The sequence below is a fragment of the Melozone crissalis genome, unplaced genomic scaffold, assembly GCF_028551555.1.
Source record: "Melozone crissalis strain CALT ecotype California unplaced genomic scaffold, PUWL_Pcris_2 ptg000061l_1, whole genome shotgun sequence".
In the NCBI taxonomy this organism is placed as follows: Eukaryota; Metazoa; Chordata; class Aves; order Passeriformes; family Passerellidae; genus Melozone; species Melozone crissalis.
Window position 1 is genome coordinate 1642660 of NW_026535839.1, and position 20585 is coordinate 1663244.

The window sequence follows — 20585 nt, forward strand, 5'->3', positions numbered from 1 at the left end:
CGACATGTATAACACCCATGTTCCCTAAAATGGTTCAAGAAATTGCACTTTGGAGGATGATTTACTCCCAGGTGTATCAGCTGTCATGCAGCAGCTGAATTATTTTGTGTTAGAGCAGACTCACCTCAGTGATTTGAACCTGACTGATTTAAGCAGCCACGGAGGAAATGTGCCTTGGCTGCCAAGTACCAGAACTCTGCACACCAGCAGGGTAATTAATTCAAGAGCACCAGAGAAGCTGCTGCCGAAGACTTCTCCACAGCACTTGACATGCAGTGAATCAGCTGTGCTGCCATTTACATCTTTTTGGGCCCATGACTCCTTCAGACTCTCTTTCCTCACCTCCCAGTGCATCCTCTCAAGCACTCAAAGCAATTTCAGCCCTGACATCACTGGAAAGTTTGGGCCTCAGCTGCACACACACTGCAGGAAAGTCTTCCAGGGAACAAGTTCATTGGTGGAGCTTCAGCTGTGCACTAAAAACATTCCTGTGAATCATCCAAATTACTTGAAAATCCCCCTTTTCCTCCAGTACTTAAAAAACCCCAACAATCCTCTCTCCAAACAGCCAAGAATGTCTCAGGCTGCAGAATTCCCCTCTAACTTCCTACAGACTTGGAAGTGGCACTGTTGGCTCCTGGACACAAACACCTTTGGTTCAACCCAAGCGCTGCAAGAATGAGATTTGTGCCACTGTCCCTCCTGCTCCAGGCTCTGTCCCAAAGCCATTCCCATCTCCAGGGCCTGCTGTGTCCTTTCCCTGCAGGAGGCTGAGCAAAGCACGATGGCTGTGGGTGCTGGGATCTGCCTGGAGACAAGATGAGGTCAAATATAAAGGTTTGGCATTAGTGGGGGAGTCTTGTCCCAGCCTTGTCCCTGCTGCCTTCTCCCGGGAATGAAATCCCATCACTTCACGGCTGCTCACATCCCTGCTGAGGCAAAAAGGCATCTCCTGTGCTGGCAGTAACTGTACAGGGGCTGACAACTTTCTGAGGGTTGCATGCAAACACTTAAAGCAGGCGCCCTTGCCAAAAATAATGGTGCCTCTTGCCTCGTGCCAGCACTGGCATTGAAGCTTTGCGCTGAGATCCAGCCTGGCAAAGGCTGCCAGTGTCAGACTGTTCCGGAAAAACGGAGTTATTTTCAACCTGGAGCAGCTCCCTGGGCTGGCTCCCCACAGCCCTGCGCCAGCGCAGGGGAGGCAGCCACGGGAGGGCGGGGACAAGTGGCTCTGCAGGGGTGGCCAGCAGCACCCCTTTGGCATGGGTGGGGGTCAGGCAGGACAGTGCCCGTGGAATGTGGAGGGACAGGATCCCTCCTGCCACGCCGCAATGTCCTGGGGAGCCCCACGTCACCCTGCTCTGCAGGAGCCACCCGAGGGACAGGAGGGTATGGCAGTGTCACCTGAGGGACAGGAGGGTATGGCAGTGTCACCCGAGGGACAGGAGAGTATGGCAGTGTCACCTGAGGGACAGGAGGGTATGGCAGCGCCACCTGAGAGACAGGAGGGTATGGCAGCGTCACCCGAGGGACAGGAGGGTTTGGCAGCGTCACCTGAGGGACAGGAGGGTATGGGAGAGCCATCTGAGGGACAGGAGGGTATGGCAGTGTCACCTGAGGGACAGGAGGGTATGGCAGAGCCACCTGAGAGACAGGAGGGTATGGCAGCGTCACCTGAGGGACAGGAGGGTATGGCAGCGTCACCTGAGGGACAGGAGGGTATGGCAGTGTCACCCGAGGGACAGGAGGGTATGGCAGCGTCACCTGAGGGACAGGAGGGTATGGGAGAGCCATCTGAGGGACAGGAGGGTATGGCAGTGTCACCTGAGGGACAGGAGGGTATGGCAGAGCCACCTGAGAGACAGGAGAATATGGCAGTGTCACCCGAGGGACAGGAGGGTATGGGAGAGCCATCTGAGGGACAGGAGGGTATGGCAGTGTCACCTGAGGGACAGGAGGGTTTGGCAGAGCCACCTGAGGGACAGGAGAGTATGGCAGTGTCACCTGAGGGACAGGAGGGTTTGGCAGAGCCACCTGAGGGACAGGAGGGTTTGGCAGTGCCACCTGTCCTTGGCAGGAGTGTCCAAGGTGAGCTGCCTCGCACAGGGGCCCAGGTGAGCCTGGTTTGGTTCCTGCTGGCACAAGCTGCTCCTCTCCAGCCCCTTTCCCAAACACCACAAGCTCTGCTAACAATAGCAGCACGGAGGGGAACACGCTGCTGGTGTGAGGTGAGGGCAGATGCCAGAGCACAGAGGGTGTCCCAGGCCAGGAGCTGCTGGGACTGCACACCTGGGACCAGATCTGACTGACACACAGCCCTCAGTGGTGCCAGAGGCTCATGTGCTCCTCCTGGCAAAGAGCAAAGGGATTCTGAGGTGATTTGGGCAGCCCAGGACTCAGAGACACCCATTGGTGTCACTTGGCTTTGTCCCCACCTGGGTTTTGCTCACTTACAGGGAAAATGGGGTTAAATTGTCTTGGGTTCTCCATCTCTGTGAGACAATAAACACTTCAGAGAGCAGATCAGCGCTCAGGCTGGAGATGAGGGCTGCTCACTCTGGAGGCTTGGTCATGCAGCAGGACTTCTGGCCTGCCTTTTGGAAAGGGAAGAGAGAGGATTTATTCCTTTCACTCTCCCAAGTGATGCAGATACAAAGATGTTTTCATTGTCTCAGTGGCCCTGAAAGATGTGAAAAATAATAATAATGGGAATTCATGGATCCTCCTGCTCTTTCCTGGTGCCTGCAGAGCTCCTTTCCAGGCAGTGGGAGATGTTCCTTCACTTTTCCAGCTGACATCTCCTGCTTGTTGTTCTGCCATGTCACTGCCAAGTTGAGACAACCCTTGCACTGTTCCCTGGAGCTCCATCAGGGTCACCAGCCTGGCAGAACATTAACCCAGAGAAAGCACCAGGAGAAACCATTTGGAAAATTTTCTGTAGGTTTGGAGAGCTGAGCTGACCATGGAGAGCTGGGCAGTGAGAAGGTGAGTAGGAGGGAAAGAGGCTGAAGAAGAGTGACCACCCTGTGTATGAGCAGCGGTGAGACCTGGGGTCAGCTCAGCCTGAAATTCTCTTTCCAACTGATATTTTTAGTGCTATTTAATTGGAATTTTAAATCCAGTGTCTGGACATGGAGATATCCCCTGGACATGGAGATATCCCCTGGACAAGGAGCTATCACAGGACACAGAGCTGTGCCCTGGACAAGGAGCTATCACAGGACACAGAGCTGTCCCCAGGACACAGAGCTGTCCCCAGGACAAGGAGCTATCGCAGGACACAGAGCTGTCCCCAGGACACAGAGCTGTCCCCTGGACAAGGAGCTATCACAGGACACCGAGCTGTCCCCAGGACACCGAGTTGTCCCCTGGACAAGGAGCTATCACAGGACACAGAGCTGTCCCCAGGACAAGGAGCTATCACAGGACACCGAGCTGTCCCCAGGACACCGAGCTGTCCCCGGCAGGCAGGAGGTGGCAGCATTGCCTAGCCCAGCAGATCCCGCTCCCCTGCATACCCAGGCGTGGGGCTCTCTCCTGGCCCAGGAGTTCCAGACCTGTTTTTCCAGCTCCTCCAAGCGTACGTGACTCAAGCCAAACGCCTCCCAGCTGCCCAGATCCCACTCAGAGCAGCCATTAAGCACAACCCCGAAGGGCGACAGAGGCACATCAGCCCTGAGCTGTCTGCAAATCACAGGGGGCACCTGAGGACACGGGGCTGTGCTTGCAGCAATGGCTGAGATGTTCTCAGATACCTCATTTGCCCTTGGAGCTCCAGCCCCCTGAAGGAGCGTGTGATGCATCCCAGATCCCCCACACGAGATCCACAATCCCTGTGAGTGACAAGAGTGTGGATATTCTTGCCTGCACAAATGCTCCCTGACAGAGCCGAGGTGGGAATGTGTTGGAGGCCAGCTCGTTCTCGGAGCATCGTTTTTTCCTTCTGGTGCATCTGGCTGATTTTGAGTCATTTGCATTTCAATTTTTTTTCATCAGAGACGCAGAGAGAGCTGTAGTAAAACCTTGGATTTAAGCCCCCTGAAACACAAGGGGAACTTGGAGATGATATTTGCCATGCAGGGCATTGCTGAGTGCCAATCCTCCCTCTCCAATCCTGCCGGTCTCTCACTGTGGAGTCATCTGGAGCTCACTGAGTCCACCACAGGAAGAAACTCAGGAAAATCACAGATTTCCCTTCCTGCCTCACAGCCAGATGGACACAATCCAGGGCTCTTTTGCACTTGTGCAGGCAGAAAGTGTTTTTACCAAGCTAGAAAGCAACATGGTGAGTTCAAGAAGAGCTTCTTCCACCGTGTGGATGCTGTTCTTCGAGAGAACTCCTCCACCTTCATATTCTACTGACATGTCCTAACCTGGACCTCTCAATCTCATTTTTCTCCAAAGCAGTCAGCTATTAAAAAAAAAAAATCCATGCATAGACAGGTTTTAAAATCCATAATTTTATTATTTCCATGACTTTGGGTGCACCAGGCATGCTTGGAAGCAATTTCTGCCTGCCTGCCCCCAAAGCAGACACCCTGAGTAGGCTTTCCTTCTACTTCCATGAGCTACATTACTGGAGGAGCTTTCTCTCTCCTGCAGACTGAATCATTTCCCAAATGCAGCCCTGCTCGGCAGAAGACGCCGCTGTGACAGCGAGTGACGATGAGTCACCGGGAATTCACAGTTTGGTGTTCCTGCAGAGGGAAAACTCACAGAGAGAGCGAGGGGGCAAGGCAGGAGATGTCACTTGTGACAGACAGCCAGGATCAGCCCCTGGAGCATGAGCTGCTGGGTCACGGTGACCCTGGCCAGCAGAGAGCCGGCTCTGGGGGCCACGTGAAGGTGGAGACTGCAGGGACAGGGGATGTGGTGGTCACGGGTAGTTCTGCTGGCTGTGTCCTTGTCAGGGTGTCACGGGCTGCTCCTGGGTCCTCACCTGCAGTGATCACCCAGGAGCTGCACTGCTGGGCACGGCACAGGCCAGGGTGGGGGCTGAGGGGGAGGTGAGGAGCAGGGAAGGGTGATGGAGCATGGTGTGAGGGGATGAGGGACAGGGAAGGGTGATGGAGCATGGTGTGAGGGGCTGAGGGACAGGGAAGGGTGATGGAGCACCGTGTGAGGGGATGAGGGACAGGGAAGAGTGATGGAGCACGGTGTGAGGGGATGAGGGACAGGGAAGGGTGATGGAGCACGGTGTGAGGGGATGAGGGACAGGGAAGGGTGATGGAGCACGGTGTGAGGGGCTGAGGGGAAGGGAAGGGTGATAGAACATGGTGTGAGGGGCTGAGGGGAAGGGAAGGGTGATGGAGCATGGTGTGAGGGGCTGAGGGGAAGGGAAGGGTGATGGAACATGGTGTGAGGGGCTGAGGGGAGTTATGGAACAGGGAAGGGTGGTGGAGCATGGTGTGTTTGCACAGGAACGGCTCGGCCCCAGGATCCCCCCATAGATACTGGGAAAAGGAGGTTGTGGATTTCAGAGAATCACAGATTTGTTGGTCCTGGAACAGGGGGCACAGGAATGCATCCAGGTGGGTTTGGGATGTCTCCAGAGTGAGAGGCTCCACAGCAGCCCCGGCAGCTGTTCCAGAGCTTTGCCACAGTCATGGCAAGACTCTCAACATGCCAGGATGGTTGGGGTTTGAGAAGATCTCCCAGATCACTGAGTCCCACCTGTGACCAATCCCCACCTTGTGACCCAGACCAAAACACTGAGTGCCCCATCCAGCCTTTCCTTAAACACCTCCACGGAACGAAGTTGTTGTGTATTTATTTATCCACAAACCAGGCTGTTATCATACACACAGGCTAGGGCCTGGCCTTTGAGAAGAGCCTGGCAACAGCACCATACGTGGGGTGGCATCTCAGTGCTGGCTGAGCCAGCTCCAGCCCCTGTCCCTGTCGCGGACCCGCGGTGCCTCAGGGGCTGTGTGGGAGCACGGACACCGCAAACAAACTCCCAACCACCTCCCGCCCGCTGCGGCGCCTGCCCCTTTAAGAGCGAGTGAGGGCACGTCCGCTTTCCCCGCCCTCTTCCGCCCGGACTGGCGGAACGGCGCTGTACGCATGCGCGCATCCGCAGAGCAACCAATCACCGCCCTTCTCTGGAGGGCGGGGCGCAGAGCGAGGGCGATGATTGGCGAAACGTCGAGAAGGGGCGTGGCTATGGCGGCAGCGGCCCGCCCCGCTCCCAGCGCGCCCCGCGCGGTGAAGAAGCGGCGGCCGCGCGCCGGGGGCATTTTGTGTCGGCGGCGGCGGATCAGGCACAAGATGGCGGCGGCGGCCGAGTGAGCGGCCGGCGGCCGCCGCGACCCCGCGAGTCCCCCCCCTTTCCCCTCCCTGCTCGCACAAGCACCTCGGGGGCCGCTTCTCCTGTTTCTGGAGCGCGCCGAGAGCCGGGGAGCGGCGTAGAGCCGTGCAGGGGGGGGGCGCCCGCCCGAGGGCCCCGGCTGGAGCTGAGCGCGGGGACCGTCCTTGGCTGCGCCGCTCTCCCCCCTCCGGCCCCTTTCCGCTCCTCGGGGGCGGCCGTAGAGCCCTCGTTGTCCCGCCGAGCCGGCCGGGAGGGCCCGAGAGCCGCCCCTCGCCATGGCGAGCAGCAGCGGCTCCAAGGCCGAGTTCATTGTTGGAGGCAAATACAAGCTGGTGCGGAAGATCGGCTCGGGCTCCTTCGGGGACATCTATTTGGCGATCAACATCACCAACGGGGAGGTAAGGGCCGCTCGCACTGCCCCCTGAGCTCCGCGGGGGGAACCGGGCGCCAGCCGTCGCCGCTCCGAGCCCCACCTGCCCCCGGCGGTGCCCTCCGTGTCCCGGGGTGGGATTTCCCTTCCCCCGAGGGTCTCCTTTTCCCTTCTTTCCTCTCTACGAGGGGCTTCATTCTCCCCCTTTCCCCCGAGGGGCTTCATCCCCCCCTCCCCACCGAGCGTCTTCCTCGGTGCCCCTTCCACAGCGGAGCGGTCGCGGGCTCCCCCACCCAGCGCTTGGGAGAGGAGGAAAGAGGCGAAAACCATTGTGGGCAAAGGTTTTTAAAGGTATTTGTGTTTTGTGAGCGGCCAAAGTCGTCGTCCCTCGGCCGCCATTCATCTCCTCCTCTGCCTCAGCTGGGGAACACTTTGTATCTCGTTTCATCAACACTAATAGAAACAAAGAAGATCCCCCTGTTTTTCCAGCTTTTCCTTTGGGTTTTTTTTTTTTCTTTTCTTCCTCCCCCTCACGGCTCTGAGCTGTAAAGAAGAAACACCCACGTATGTTCTTCCTCACTTAAGTGCTTCTGAAGACTCCACATCTCTATAGCTCAAACGCATGACCCGGGATGGATATTTATGTACAAATCACCGCGATGTGGATTTTCTCGGAAGACGCCAGAAAATGCAGCAGCACGTCGAGCTGGGAAATAAATAAATATATACCCGAAAGCGTTGGCACCGGGGGTGTGTGGGGGATGTGGAAGTGCTGCGTCCCTCAAAGCCCGGTGGACGCTGTGCCCTGACTCCTTGTTCCCTCTCACTGCAGGAAGTTGCTGTGAAGTTGGAGTCTCAGAAGGCTCGGCACCCCCAGCTGCTCTATGAAAGCAAACTGTACAAGATCCTGCAGGGAGGAGTTGGCATCCCACATATACGGTAGGAATCAGCCGTGTGTGCCAGCGGCCTTTCTGCGTGCTTGGCATCACTTTTTTTTGTCGTGCTTATTACTATATATTGGCAGGTTTTTATACTTTGTAGTGTGAGGCAGGGTAGAAAGAAATTTATCCATGCAGGATTGGGGGTAATAAAGGGGGAAATGCTCCATTCCAAGCTCTCCAACTCGCAGGGTTCCCCTGGCAGGCCTGCTGGCTGTATAGAGAGCGGGACACCCAGCGAGAAATTCTTGTGGCCATCAGAACAAAGTGTGAGGAGGCTGTTTCTCCGAGAGGCAGAGAGTTGGGAGCCGTCCATGGAAATGGCTGCTTTCTTTTGTTGCCTCTCTCTCTCTCTCTCTTTTTTTTTTTTTTTTTTTTTTTTTCAACATGTCTTCCTGCTCCGCTCAGAAAATGGCGGCTGGACGTGATTAACCCTCCCCCTTCTCCTGGTGGGACAAGGGACGTGCTCGGGCTTGTGCCTTTTTTCCTTTCATAGTTACGAGCCGCCAGCCTTGAGACTGCGGAGAGCCTGGAGCAGGAATGAAATGGCAGCGGCTCCTTTCTGCTGCCCGCAACAGATGCGTCACCAGCCTTTCCTTTCGGGATTAATCCCTCCCAGTTCCTCATTATGCGGCTCCTCGCCTCGTATTCCAGCTGAAAAGTTTCGGCAGGGTTTCAGAATTTCCCGATCTGGCAGAAAATCGCCGGTGCAGGACCCCTGGAGGGGCTGTTCCTGCTGGGATTATCGAGGTGTTACCCTGGGGTACAGCCCAGCTCCGGAATCTGGGTGTCAAAGAGTTACATGAAACTTCATTTTGCACCGGGAGGCTTTTTACAAGTTGTTCCTTTATTTGAAACTTTGTTAATAATTGTTTTTAAAGTAAGTAATTTTTTTCCCTTGACGCAGTGGCCTGAAGGATTTTTGTTCCTTGAGCTGCACGAACTATTTCAATTTAGGTTCTGTGTCAAACTGTAGATTTCATTTAATTTAACCCTTCCTGACTTAGTACAGGATGAATAGTGATATTTAGGGTCTGTTTTAAAGTTCTCACGATGACATAGCCCAGATTCTGTATTAATTTGGACAAAGCCTAGTACAAATCTGCATTTCTGAGGTTAATATCTCCCTCCTCCTTCCCCCCAAACACAACTGGCTCTGATCCTGAATGTGAGCTGAGGAGACAGTGTTGTCCTGGCCATCTGTCCCCATTCACTCCAGCCTTTTGCAGGGACACAATCAACATACCTGAATTAAATACTTGCAGCTTCAACACACTTGCTGGTGTGAAAACAGATGCAGTCTTTCTTTGAGAATACAGTTTCCTTCTTTTCGCACATGTGGCTGCCTTTATTTCTCAACTGAAAGAATAGGGATTGCATTTTGGAAAGCTTTCATGGTATAGTTGCATGCTAAAACAGGGATAACTGGGAAAACAGCCAGAGCAAGCAGATATCAGTGTTTCATCACAGAACTGGAAAAGCAGGCATTCTTGAGCTACTTTTTTGAAAAGTAAATGAGTGAGTGGTGCTATAATGAGGCCAAGTTGCAAATTTTTGGCTTTTCCACTGAGATACTGTTTCATTTCTTGTATTTGGTTAGAATGTCCTGGGAAATACTGATACCTTGCATGCTGAGAAACTTGCCTCTGGCTTCAACTACAGCGTTCTTCTATTTGGTATTCTTGTATCCCCTAAAAGTAATACAAAGTCCAAAAACATTGAGAATGGATAAATGAGGAAACACCAAACTGATTCATAGGCTCATTGTGCTAAAGACTGTCAGTCACTCCTTTCAGGTTCTCACAACATTAATCTTTGTAGTATTTTTCTTTTTGGAAATGCTCTTTTTCTTTTCAGAAACAACATTAATTGTAAATCTATTTTTATGTGCCACATGCTCCTTGAGAGGTTTCTCTGGGCTGCTGGTATTGGTTTGGTGATGCTTGAAAAAACCTAAACCAGCATTCTTAGGTTTATTTCCTTTTAAGAGGAAGCTGAGCAGGGGACCAGCACAGTTCCTGTGACAAATATGAAAATGTTCTGTGTTTAGTAGCAGTAGAATCCATGGTGCTTTGAATGCAAGTCAATACTTAGGTCACTTTGCATGTGTGGCTGATAATCCAGTGCCACCATTGTGTTATAATAATATGCTGTCACATGGGAATAAGCTGTTCCTGGCTCAGTGTATTCACAAGGGTGAATCAAGTTGAAGGAAAGTCAATACATTTGGTAAAATTTCTGTAATGTGACACCTTTAAATAGCAGCAGCACAGGAATTTGATAGGAAATGAAGGAATCGTGCCAAAAATTTCCCCATTGCCATGCTTTATAAAACTCAGTGCACATCTTGGACACATCAACACGAGGATTTGTGTTCCTCATTTGGGAGTGATGGACTTTTGCTCTGTTTTTCACCTACTTAAGTGATGCACTGGCCAAGATCAACTTCCTGGCAATTGCATGATGTGACTCTGCCTCACTCCAGTGGTCTCTGCTGTGGTTCTGTGACTCAGAACTGAGATAATAAATGAGGTCTGGATTGCTCATTCACTGGGGCTCCTGTTCTAGAGCTGATTCTGCCTTTAGAATTTAGAATTACAAGAACATGTCTCTGGAGTGTCACTGAAATTATCTAGAACCAAGCAATTCATTTTACAGCCTTTAAGGTTGATTTGAGGGACTTTGTGGCTCATTGCAAGAAACAATGAGCAAAATTCTCAGTTTTGGGGTTAAAAGTTTAATATTTCTGTGAAGTGAGCCTTCACCTGTTGTGGAAGTTGAACAAGGGGCCTTGGTGCTTAATTCCACTTTAATAGAATGTGTTTGTACAGAAAATAGCAAAAAATGAGATTGGCGTGAATGAATTGGAAATTTTATTCTCTGATTATTCTAAACCGCTTTAGGTCTTTAAATTTGCTGCTTATTGTTCCCTAAAAGAGCAGCAAAGTTTCTGAAATGAGCCCTAAAGTTTCACAAAACCTTCATTAATACTCAAAAAAAAAAAAAAAAGAAAATTAAGCTATGTTTTATTCTTGATGTTCAAATTTTGCTTAATTATTACTTTAATTTTTCCCAAAAGGCTCTTGAGCCAAGCTTAACATTGTGACAGTGTGCTGTGCCTTTAGGACACTGTGGCCAGGCCCCAGCATTCTGCTGGGCTTACTCTCATTGTTCTCCCTCATCAGCTGCCCTTTGCTTTTTTTCCTCTCTTTTTCAGTGACAAAGCATTTTGAGCTGTAATCTTGTTAACTGGGCACTGATCCTATTAGCTGGGCCTATCCACCTTTATTCCCCAATTCCTGCTGCTGCCTTGGAGGAATGCAGCACAGTGTGTTTGATTTTTGGGTGTTTGTCCACAGTGTAGCTCTGCTAAAGCTTTATTCACAAAAGCAATCATTCAAATTACCTGGGACAGCAGCTCTTGAGTTTTTTGCCATTTATGGTGTTCATCAGCTATTGGTTGTATCCTTGATGAAGATCAGCTATTTGTAAATTCAAAAGTTACTGACTTAGTGTTTTGTGAGTGGCTTTTTGTGGTTTTTTTTTTTTTTTTGCAAAGCTCCCTTGCAAACTGAATAAGTCAATCTCCACTTTTCTGAGTTTTTCAATGCAGCACTTGCAAATATTTTGATGTTGAGAAATTCAGAGAGAAATTCTCAATTGAGATGAGTTTTCTGGAAAAACATTATCTACAATATTTGTGTTTCTGGTTGATTACTGCCATGTCGCTGAATAAGTATTAACAACAGAACGTGCCCTTACATATTTTCATTAAATACTACCTGTGATGGAAAAATGTGGTCAAGGCTGGTAATCCAAGAGTTATCACAACCAAGTTTGCCTTAAGCACTTGAAATGTTGAGTTTTAGCAATGCTTAAAAAGCTGTAAACACACCTGTCAAACACCTGCATTTTTAACTGTTTTCTCAGTAACTTCCTGCAGTGTAAACCCCCAACCAACCACCAAAAAAACCCAAACCACCATGAGAAAAACAGAAAAGCACTCATGAAACCCCTCTCCCCCTTCCAGGAAAAGAAAAGGTTCTATTGATAAGCCCTAATATTAATTAACTTTCTGTTATTAGTTAGTTGCATATTGAAGGGTAAAACCACCTGATAGATAACCAGAAGCCTCTAAATAAAGTGGAAGATAATCTTTTAAATGAATGCCTGTGGTTCCTTTATTAAGAAAATAAATATATATAAATAAAATTTATTTCCTCTTTTCCACCAATCTAAACTCTTGGTGGATTTGGTCAAAGCATCCAAGAGAGACCAAAGTTAGAATTTTTTTCTCCCTGCCCTAACTCAGTTTTTGGAGTTTGCGGTCAGTGTTACTCCTGATTGAAACAAAAGATCAGCAGAGATGACACTGGAATATTCTTTTCCTCGGTGCTGTTGGCTGTCCCCACTGTGGATCAGTGGTTCAGTTCTCACTGAGCTGCCCTCCTGCCTTCCCCCAGGTGTCAGTGGGGTTTGTGGAGCAGCTCAGCAGAGCAGGGAGCTGCGTGTTTGCAGCATCACCCTGGGCACATGAAGCCACCTCCTTGCTGGGGGCCGAGTTGTGCTGGCATCCTTCGTGGATTGCTCTCAGAACTGTACAAAAAGTGATCCAGAATTTTATTTATAGAGTGCAGCCAGTTCCATAGCGTAGGGTGTTCGTGGCTGTTGCTTTATTTAGTGCTTGGGTGGCCTAATTCATGCTCTCCATGGCAACTAACGTTGGGTGACATCTGCTAAATATTGCACTTCAGGATTTCAGTCATGCCATATTATGTGAAGTTCATTTATATTACTCCTAGCTGCTTAGCAGTTAAGTGCTTTTCCAGTTTCAGGGGAGATAAAGCAGAAATATAAAATATGTGTCAATTTAGAAATGAATCTCTGATGGATTACCTTTCTCTTGTGTGTTACTTCAGTGTCTGTGAGACTCAGTGCATTTTTACAGGCAAAATCCCTTTCCAGTTTGTCTGCAGTCATTGTCAGGAGATGTCTGTGCTGAGAAATGGGAGCAGAGGGGTCTGAATCAATCAGGTGCCACATCACAACTTTCCAGGCCAGCAGGGCAGTGTTGTGGGACGCAGAGCCAGCGAGTTTCTGTGCCTCAGATAATGCTTGTACCCACAGGCAGGCAGCTGCCCGTTCTTTTTTCCCTGATTTTTGTTAAAAAAACCTTTCCCTTATGCCCATCCTCCTGTAATAAGGAATAATTGCACAGCTCCATGGCTGCCCTGCTGAGCTGTTGGAGTAAATGACTGCAGAGGTCACAACTCTCCCGTTTTTCCTGAGGTCTCTTTGTGCCCTTGTTGGGATTTGGGTTTCCTCTCCTGAGCTGGTGCCAGGGCTTGCAGCAGTGATCCCAATTCAGGTTCTGTGAGGAACAGCTGCCCCTTTCCTGGTGGGATAACCTGGTGTTTTTCAGGGCTATCAGAGCTCTGTAATTACAGGGAGGTCAGTGTTTTCTCTTTAGTCCCATCATCTGACTAATGCCCAGCTCAGAGACTTTTGTGTGAGTGACTTAGGGCTGGCAGGCTTGGAATACAGTTCCAGAGTGTTCACCACATCAGGGCCATTTGGATTTCTGTGGGATGTCTGAATCCTTTGTGTCCATGAGGCTTTCCAGACTTGTATATTCCCCCTCATGTGCCTGCTGACTTGTCAAACTTACTAATTAGGTGATCTCAGGTAATTTTGTTAGCAAGTTCTTTCCAGCTTGCTTTTTCACCTTTCATTTTTGTTCTAACAGCTTTTTAATCCACCTTAGTTTTTCTGACAATCTCCATTTCTGTCAGGAGAGCTCTTTCACTTGTTGCTTGCAAACACAAGTGCTGAGAAACTTAATTACATAGGATTACACAGAGTAATCATAGAGTCACACACCATAATTTATGAAAGTGGCAAAAGTTTATGTAATGTCAGAGAAGTCAGAATCACCCTTTTTCAGAATCATGTTTCTGGAAGTGTAAAGTTTTGAGTTCAGATATTCAGTGTTGGAAGAATTGTCCTTCCCTGCAGTGAGGCACCAGGAGATGTTTTTGTCTGACAAAGGCACGGCCTCCTGTAGCTCTGGGTGTAATTCCAGGCTGCCAGAGCCCCTGTGGGAATAGTCAGTGATGGAGCTGACAGAAGCTTTTAGTGGAGGATGGGTTACCTGGCAAAGCAGGTGTTGATTGAGGAGAGCTTTTATTAACTTGGAACAAAATGGTCTTGTCATGGTTTGTCTGGTGGTGGGAACAGTTTTTGTGATATTGAGCTCATGTTCTGGTTTTTTGTATGAGCTGTAGGCAAAGGGGGGTGCCTTTATTGCCTCCATGTCTTCAGAATTCTGGGATTTGGGGTTTCTTTGCCATTTACTAATTCAGTAATTTGCTTCGTCTTGATCTGAATTAGTTTTTTTTGAAATGTGAATCTCCTGAATCCTTTTATTTATTTCTGACACATTTTGGGTCAGAAATAAATAAACCCACTTGTGCTGGGTTTGTTACCTCGTTGTAATTATTATAATTGCCGGTGTAGTGAAACTGCTGGTTATTGACAGGAATTGTGAGTGACACAGTAGTGTGAAACTGGGCTGGAATTTCTGTGTGATTCTGTTAGTCCTTCACCCCCTTCCTCTGCTAGTTTGCCTAGTTCTGTTTGACCCTTTCAAAGGAAGATGTGAAAAAATACTATTAATAACCAAATGAAATGTTTGCTTAGGTAAAACAAATAAAAAATGCAAACAAAACAAACCCAGCTATTAAAAAACATTTCCTCAAACATTTCTTTTGTCCTTGACATTATTTACAAAATCCACAGTTGCTGAAATAGAAATCATTGATTTTTTGAAAGATGCAGCTCTGAAAAGGCAGAAGGATTTTAAGTTTGGGTAGAGCTGACTGCAGTGTTTGCCACCAAGTACTAGATATGCATCAAGGCTTCACTTCCTTGTCTCAAGGTTAGTCAAGAGAATTTAAAACCCACCCCATGTCAGTCAAGTAAACATCCACTTGGCATGTGACCTGACATCATACCTGCTGTATTGTGTGTTATTTAGAAACTAAACATCTGAAACTGCTGTGGTGTGACTTGGATGTTGCCACAGAGCTCAGACACTGAAATTCAAGATGTTAGAGAATTTCAGCTCTGTGTTTATGCTGGGGTTGTAGACGAGGCTCTCACACCACATGATTTGGAAACTTGGTGACGTGTCCACTCTGGTTTTTCACACAGACAAGTCACTGAAGTCAAATTCAGGTCACTGTGCTCAGCCTTTAACCATGCTCTGATAGAAAGCTCCATAAAAGAGCTTTACTGTATTCTGACTAATTGGAATAGTTTGATTGTATAGCTCTAAACAGATGAGGGAAGGGAGAGTGATGAAGCATTTTCCTGCGTGGGAACTTGGGCACACCTTGAAGCCCAAGGAGGTTTGTGACATCTGTATCAGATGTTTGTGTGACGCTGCCTGGTCAAGGGTACCCTCCACTGTTCCTCATGATTCCTGTTAATGTTTTGTGTAAGGATGTAAAGCACACTAGGAATCAATTAGAGAAAGATCAGGAGAAGTTTTTCTGGTAAATCAGCTTCTCTTCTTGAAACAATACATTGTATGTAACTAAATCAGGGTAATTACCCACCCAAAATGGCTCTCAGGTAGTTCAGTCTCTTGCTCCCACTTTTTACTCCTCTCCAAAACTCTCCCTTACTTGAGATGTGTTGCTTCACGAGGGAAAGGACTTCAAGTGAGCTGACAGAAGTCCTTGGATCTCTCAGATGTGGGCACACTTGTATTCTGAGATGCCAGTGCCACCCAGTAGTTGCCCAGGGCTCTGTATGACATCATTCCCTCACATTAGGAGATAATTCCAAGTTTCCCTGCTGATGCAGTGTAAGAACTTGTGAAGATCTCTTTTTGGGACATCAGCTTTTATATATCCTAATATCCAAGTTTCCTAAGAAAAGCCAAGACTCCTGAAGTTCTTTCATTCAGAGCTGCCAGTAGTAGCAGCTCCTACACCTTGAGTGGACATGATGTTGCTTTACTTCTTAATCCCATTTTCCCTGGAGATCTTCCAAGGGAAATGAAAACTTAGTTGGAGTGTTAGCAAAGTAAATAAAACACTCTGGTACCTTGGAAGGAGTTCCAGTTGCCAGCAGAAATGGTGTCACAGTCTTCAGTGAGGAATCGCAGGCAGGTAAATGTGAAAATGAAATATTAAGAGGTTCTGCCTTATTTCTTTGGCTTGGAGAATTGAATGTGCTTTCCACCAGAGCAGAGTGGTCAGGAGATGAGAATTCTTGTTCATACATAGAAATAGGGCAAACAGAGGTTGTGCAATCATCCTGAATTACTGCACTTAGTCAGAGACAGATCCCTGTGGAGGAACAAAAAGGTTTTTAAAATGTTCCTTCCAGGGTGGGCTTCCTTTGCATCAGCTTCACCTTGTCTGTGAGGCTGGGACTCCATTTTCTGAGCTCCACTGAAGGCTGAACTTTGATCTTTTTCCCTTCACTGCATCTCTGGGGCACTGAACCATTGCTGTGCTGAACAATTACACTCAGCATCTCAATTAGAATTCCATCCCTTGAAGAAAATGATACTTTACCTAGATCTTGATTTACTTCTTAGAATTCTTCATTTCAGCCCATTACTCTCTATTTTTTTTTTCCTCAACAAACCTAAATTTCATAGCACAGAATACCTAGGCAGGTCATTTGCTCCAATTTCATTTCTTTAGGTGACCATAATGTTTCATTTTCACCTGTGACCCCTGGAGTTGTTTACAGAACTGTTCTGTTGACATTTCATTTGAATGATTGCTTTCAAAATCCATATTTTCTGCATCCTATTTTGATGCAGAGAATGAATAAAGGTCTTAGACTGATGTGTAAAACAGGGAGTGTGAGCCACAGCTCATATATAACTTTAATCAGATTTATAACAATGCAGGAATGAGGGGCATGGTTTCTCCTAGGATCCAGACAGTGGGAAGGTACAGGCCAGTAGTTCCTGAAGCAAATCCAAATATAGAATCTTTTCTGTCTGGCTTTGTAAACATTTTATTTTACTATCCCAGCTTAGCTAAGCCTGGAATCCTGTGAGTACCTAGGAATTTGTTGACTTTATCAGTGGTAACTGTTTTCCAGACAGCCATGCATTGGTGTACTGGAGTCATTGCCTAAAGTGGAAATACAGTGTCTGTACAGATATTTAAGTCCCAACTGCTGCTTTAGCTGAATCTTGAGGTTTTTTTTTAATCTGCATACTCTTCTTATGAGGCACATCCTTGGGGCACCTTGTCTGTGCCACTGTTGGGAAATTAAAGGAAATTTTCCCTGGACTGCTGACAGTAGGTCCTTGGTGTAAGGAGCAGGAGCTCAGAAAAGGCAGAATTGCAGCCTTCTGATCAAACAGGTGCCCTGTCAGCTTCAAAACAGTTTTTCACTCACAGCTGTCACTTCACTGTGGTTATCTGGGACGTGCAGAAGGACGGGAGAGGAGAATATTCCTGCCCTGTCCTTCAAGGGTGGAGATTCACACTGAGATGTGCAGGAGTCCAGGGGTGACTCCAGGCCTGCTCAGGGGCTTGGCTGGGGAGATACCACCCCAATAAAGCAGGGCTGTGGTGGAAATGTTAAACATGGATTGGAAAGGAAAACATCCATGGAAGGACTTCTGCTCGTCCTCACAGCATTGTTAGCCTTTATTTTTGTCCAAAATGGATGTATTAGGCACTTAAAGGTTACTATCACAATATAGCTGCAATTAATATTTTATGTTTCTACTTTTGCTTTTCTGACACCTAAATGCTGCTTTCTCTCTGATATTAAAAGCCTGATGAGGAGCCTTTATTTTGACTTAATTGGAAATAGAACTTGATTGGCATTTTTTAAATTGAGAAATAAATGAAAAACTATGTGAGTGAACTGCTTTGGTCTGGTGCAGAGAAGTCAGACCTGAAAACAAAGTCTAAGGCATGTCAAGATGCTTTTGTGAAGTGAAATGATGCAGGAACAATGAGAGTAAGGTGTCCTGAAGAGGAATTTCAGTCCAGGGGTTGTACACACCCCTCAGTGTAAGGACACCGCTGCTTTGGCTGCATTTTCATTCTGGTGTTTGGTATTTTGGTTGTTGATGTGGAGTAGTGTTTTCTCTTCAGGGAAGATTGCCAACTTGTGTGTTCTGGTTTGTGCCCAGACTTTTGTTTCCAGGAAAAATAAGATATTACCAGCATTAATTTCTCATTAGCTTTCAAGATGGTACATTAGTCAGCAACGTGCCCTTGCAGCTGAGAGCACTGAGGGTACCCTGGGCTGCATCAGGATTCCTGCTAATAATGCTGGCTCATTTCCTGTCTTGCAGGTGGTATGGTCAAGAAAAGGACTACAATGTTCTAGTCATGGATCTTCTGGGGCCCAGCCTGGAAGACCTCTTCAACTTCTGTTCTCGCAGGTTTACCATGAAAACAGTACTTATGCTAGCAGACCAGGTACGTGCACACCTGGGTGGGAGCAGCTTCAGAGCCCTGGGGGTTCCTGCAGAGTGGGCTCAATAATTGATGCAGTGTTTTATGCGCTAAGTGAGCACTTGACCTAAATGGGGACAAAGTGATGGTGGTTTGTGTGTGCTCTGCCCTACAAAGTGCCCCGAGTGGGAGGGCACTGCAGCTGCCAGCTCCTTTGTGCTGCTGCTTTAAGGGCAGCTCCATGAAAATATTCAGACTCATTTGGGTGGATTCACTGCCAGTATCACCATGGGGTCTGTGGTAGGGGGGCTGAACAGTGTTCAGTTGTGGGTGATCTGATTCACTGGGACCTGTGGTGACAACATGCAAGTCTGTCCCTGTGCTCTCACACCCTCCTGTAGCCCCTAGTGATGCCTCAGGTTTAGCTTTTCTATTTTTCAGGTTCTGTGCTGTTTTAGTGTGCAGTTCTGAGCTTCATATCAGGGCATGGTGAGCTCTGTGCACAGAGCAGGGAGACAAAACAATTCCTGCTCCAGCTGGGCACCAAGGACAAATGATCCAAGGCATCACTAGGCCCAGACAGTGAGCTAATAATAAATAACTGCCTTCCTTGTTTGGTCCTCACAGACAGTTCTTAAAGCTGTTAGTGGAGATGCCACTCTGCCTCCAACATAATCAAAGCCTCTAAAACTCTCTTAAGTCTTTTTTTATAGCAGTTGGTATTTTTCCAACTTGGTCATGAGAATACAGCATTTGAAATGAGCAGCCATATTTATTTCTTGCTGCTTAATAAATGGCTTGATTGTGCTTCCTTCAGCTCCTTCAAAAGCACTGAGGGTTTTTCAAGTTGAATTTTTCAATGGTAGTTGAAATTTCATCTAATATTACGTAATAGATATCAGTACCAAGTTGTCACTCAGCCAGATGCTCGTAGAATCCCAGGCTCTTGGCCAAGGAAGCTCAAGGCACTTGTCTGGAGACAAGGTCAGCTGTCCCTTTCTCCCTGCCCTAGGAGGGTGATGTGCTTGCTCTGGAGAGCCATTGCCTGCTCCCTCAGCCAGGGTGTGACAGCATCTCAGGAACCCACGAGGGGTTTGTGCATTATTCCTTAGGATGATGAGCATTAATTGGCTGTCAGCTGGGAAACAGGCAGAAATGGGGATGGCAGTGCTCAGAAGTGGCTTCTGGGGCACAGTCCAGCAAAGAGCTGTCAGGGTGTGATGTAACAGCTCAAGGCTGCAAGGGGAGTGTTTGAGGAGCTGCAGAGCTGTGCCACATAACCATGGCTGTGATCTCACCCACAGGAAATGGGCTGGCCCTGTGTGATGACACAGATGTGCCAGAGTTTCTCCATGTCTGCAATATTCTGGGATCAGGGTAGCCTGGCTATGGCAGGATGGGCCCCCATCAAGTTGTGACTTGCTCCGTGAAGACTCTTACCTGAAAAGTGATGTTTGATGAATGAATAACCAGATGAATGAGTAACTGGGGCAGGGGGAGGGAATGAGCTTTAAAATTGCCTTATGGTAGCTATAAAAGCTTTGAAACAATGAAAAAAATTACTTTTTAATAGGATGCTATAGTTAGAAACATGAACTTCAATATCTGGGAATTATTCAGGTATTTAATCTGCCAGTTTCTGACTAAGATTGTGGAATTTTAACATGAAAAAAAGTTACTCAGCATTTAAGTAATTGGTTTTCATTAAGCAAATGCATAAACTGAAGTTGCAGAGGAAGGTAACACTAAAAATTCATGCTTTCATTGAAGGTTTAATGAAATGTCTTGCTCTCTTTGAAATCTTACATGTTGCTGGTTTTTTTTACAGATGATCAGTAGAATTGAATATGTGCACACAAAGAATTTTATACACAGAGACATTAAACCAGATAACTTCCTAATGGGTATTGGGCGTCACTGTAATAAGGTTAGTCCAAAGCTCTTTGTTTCCAAGCTGCAGAGGGAATGCCTGTGGGATTTGATTCCAGCTGCACAACCTTTGTAAAATCCATTGCTAAAACTGCTGTTTTGGATGCTGAACCACAGTTCTTGGCTGTGAGAACTTGGTTTTCTTGGTGTCCACCTGTAAATGCTGTGGGTCTGTGACCCACCCTGGGAGATGCACTTGATTGCAAGATGATTTCTGGACTTGCAACAAGGTTATAAACTAACCCTAGAGAAGACTTGGCTACTTCTCTCAAGATGTCTGTTGTCATAGCATTTTATTCCTCTCTGATAAAGTCAAATCTTATCTTTGGCCTTGGGGCTGACCTCCTAGGATGAAAACAATTTGTGCCACGTGGGAGCTCCTGACCTACCAGTCAGCAGGGCATTAAACCTTGCAGTGACAGACTGGTAAAGTCCCTTCAGCCATCAGAATTGTGGATAAGACCAAGAGCCAACATGCAGATGCCTTTATAAATAAAAGAAATGATGCAATTATGTTGATGGAAAACTGTTAAGCTGTAGAATACCTGCTGTACAACAAAAATTTTGTCTCAGTTTACTTTGTGGGGGGA

At 47.7% G+C, this 20585-nt stretch overlaps 1 protein-coding gene across 4 annotated transcripts in view; it reads left to right on the top strand.

The window, feature by feature from the left end:
• The first annotated feature begins 6279 nt into the window (after positions 1-6279).
• The window catches only part of CSNK1A1 (casein kinase 1 alpha 1), a 32080-nt gene continuing 17774 nt past the window's right edge, over positions 6280-20585 (top strand). Inside the window, exons 1-4 of one of the 4 annotated variants that reach the window (XM_054287682.1) lie at positions 6280-6708; positions 7513-7619; positions 17964-18090; positions 19895-19993. In XM_054287682.1, the coding sequence (XP_054143657.1) occupies positions 6586-6708; positions 7513-7619; positions 17964-18090; positions 19895-19993 (456 nt within the window). In that variant the 5' untranslated portion in view covers positions 6280-6585. The remainder of the gene's footprint in view (positions 6709-7512; positions 7620-17963; positions 18091-19894; positions 19994-20585) is intronic. The other 3 variants (XM_054287681.1, XM_054287683.1, XM_054287684.1) reach the window with 3 other exon arrangements.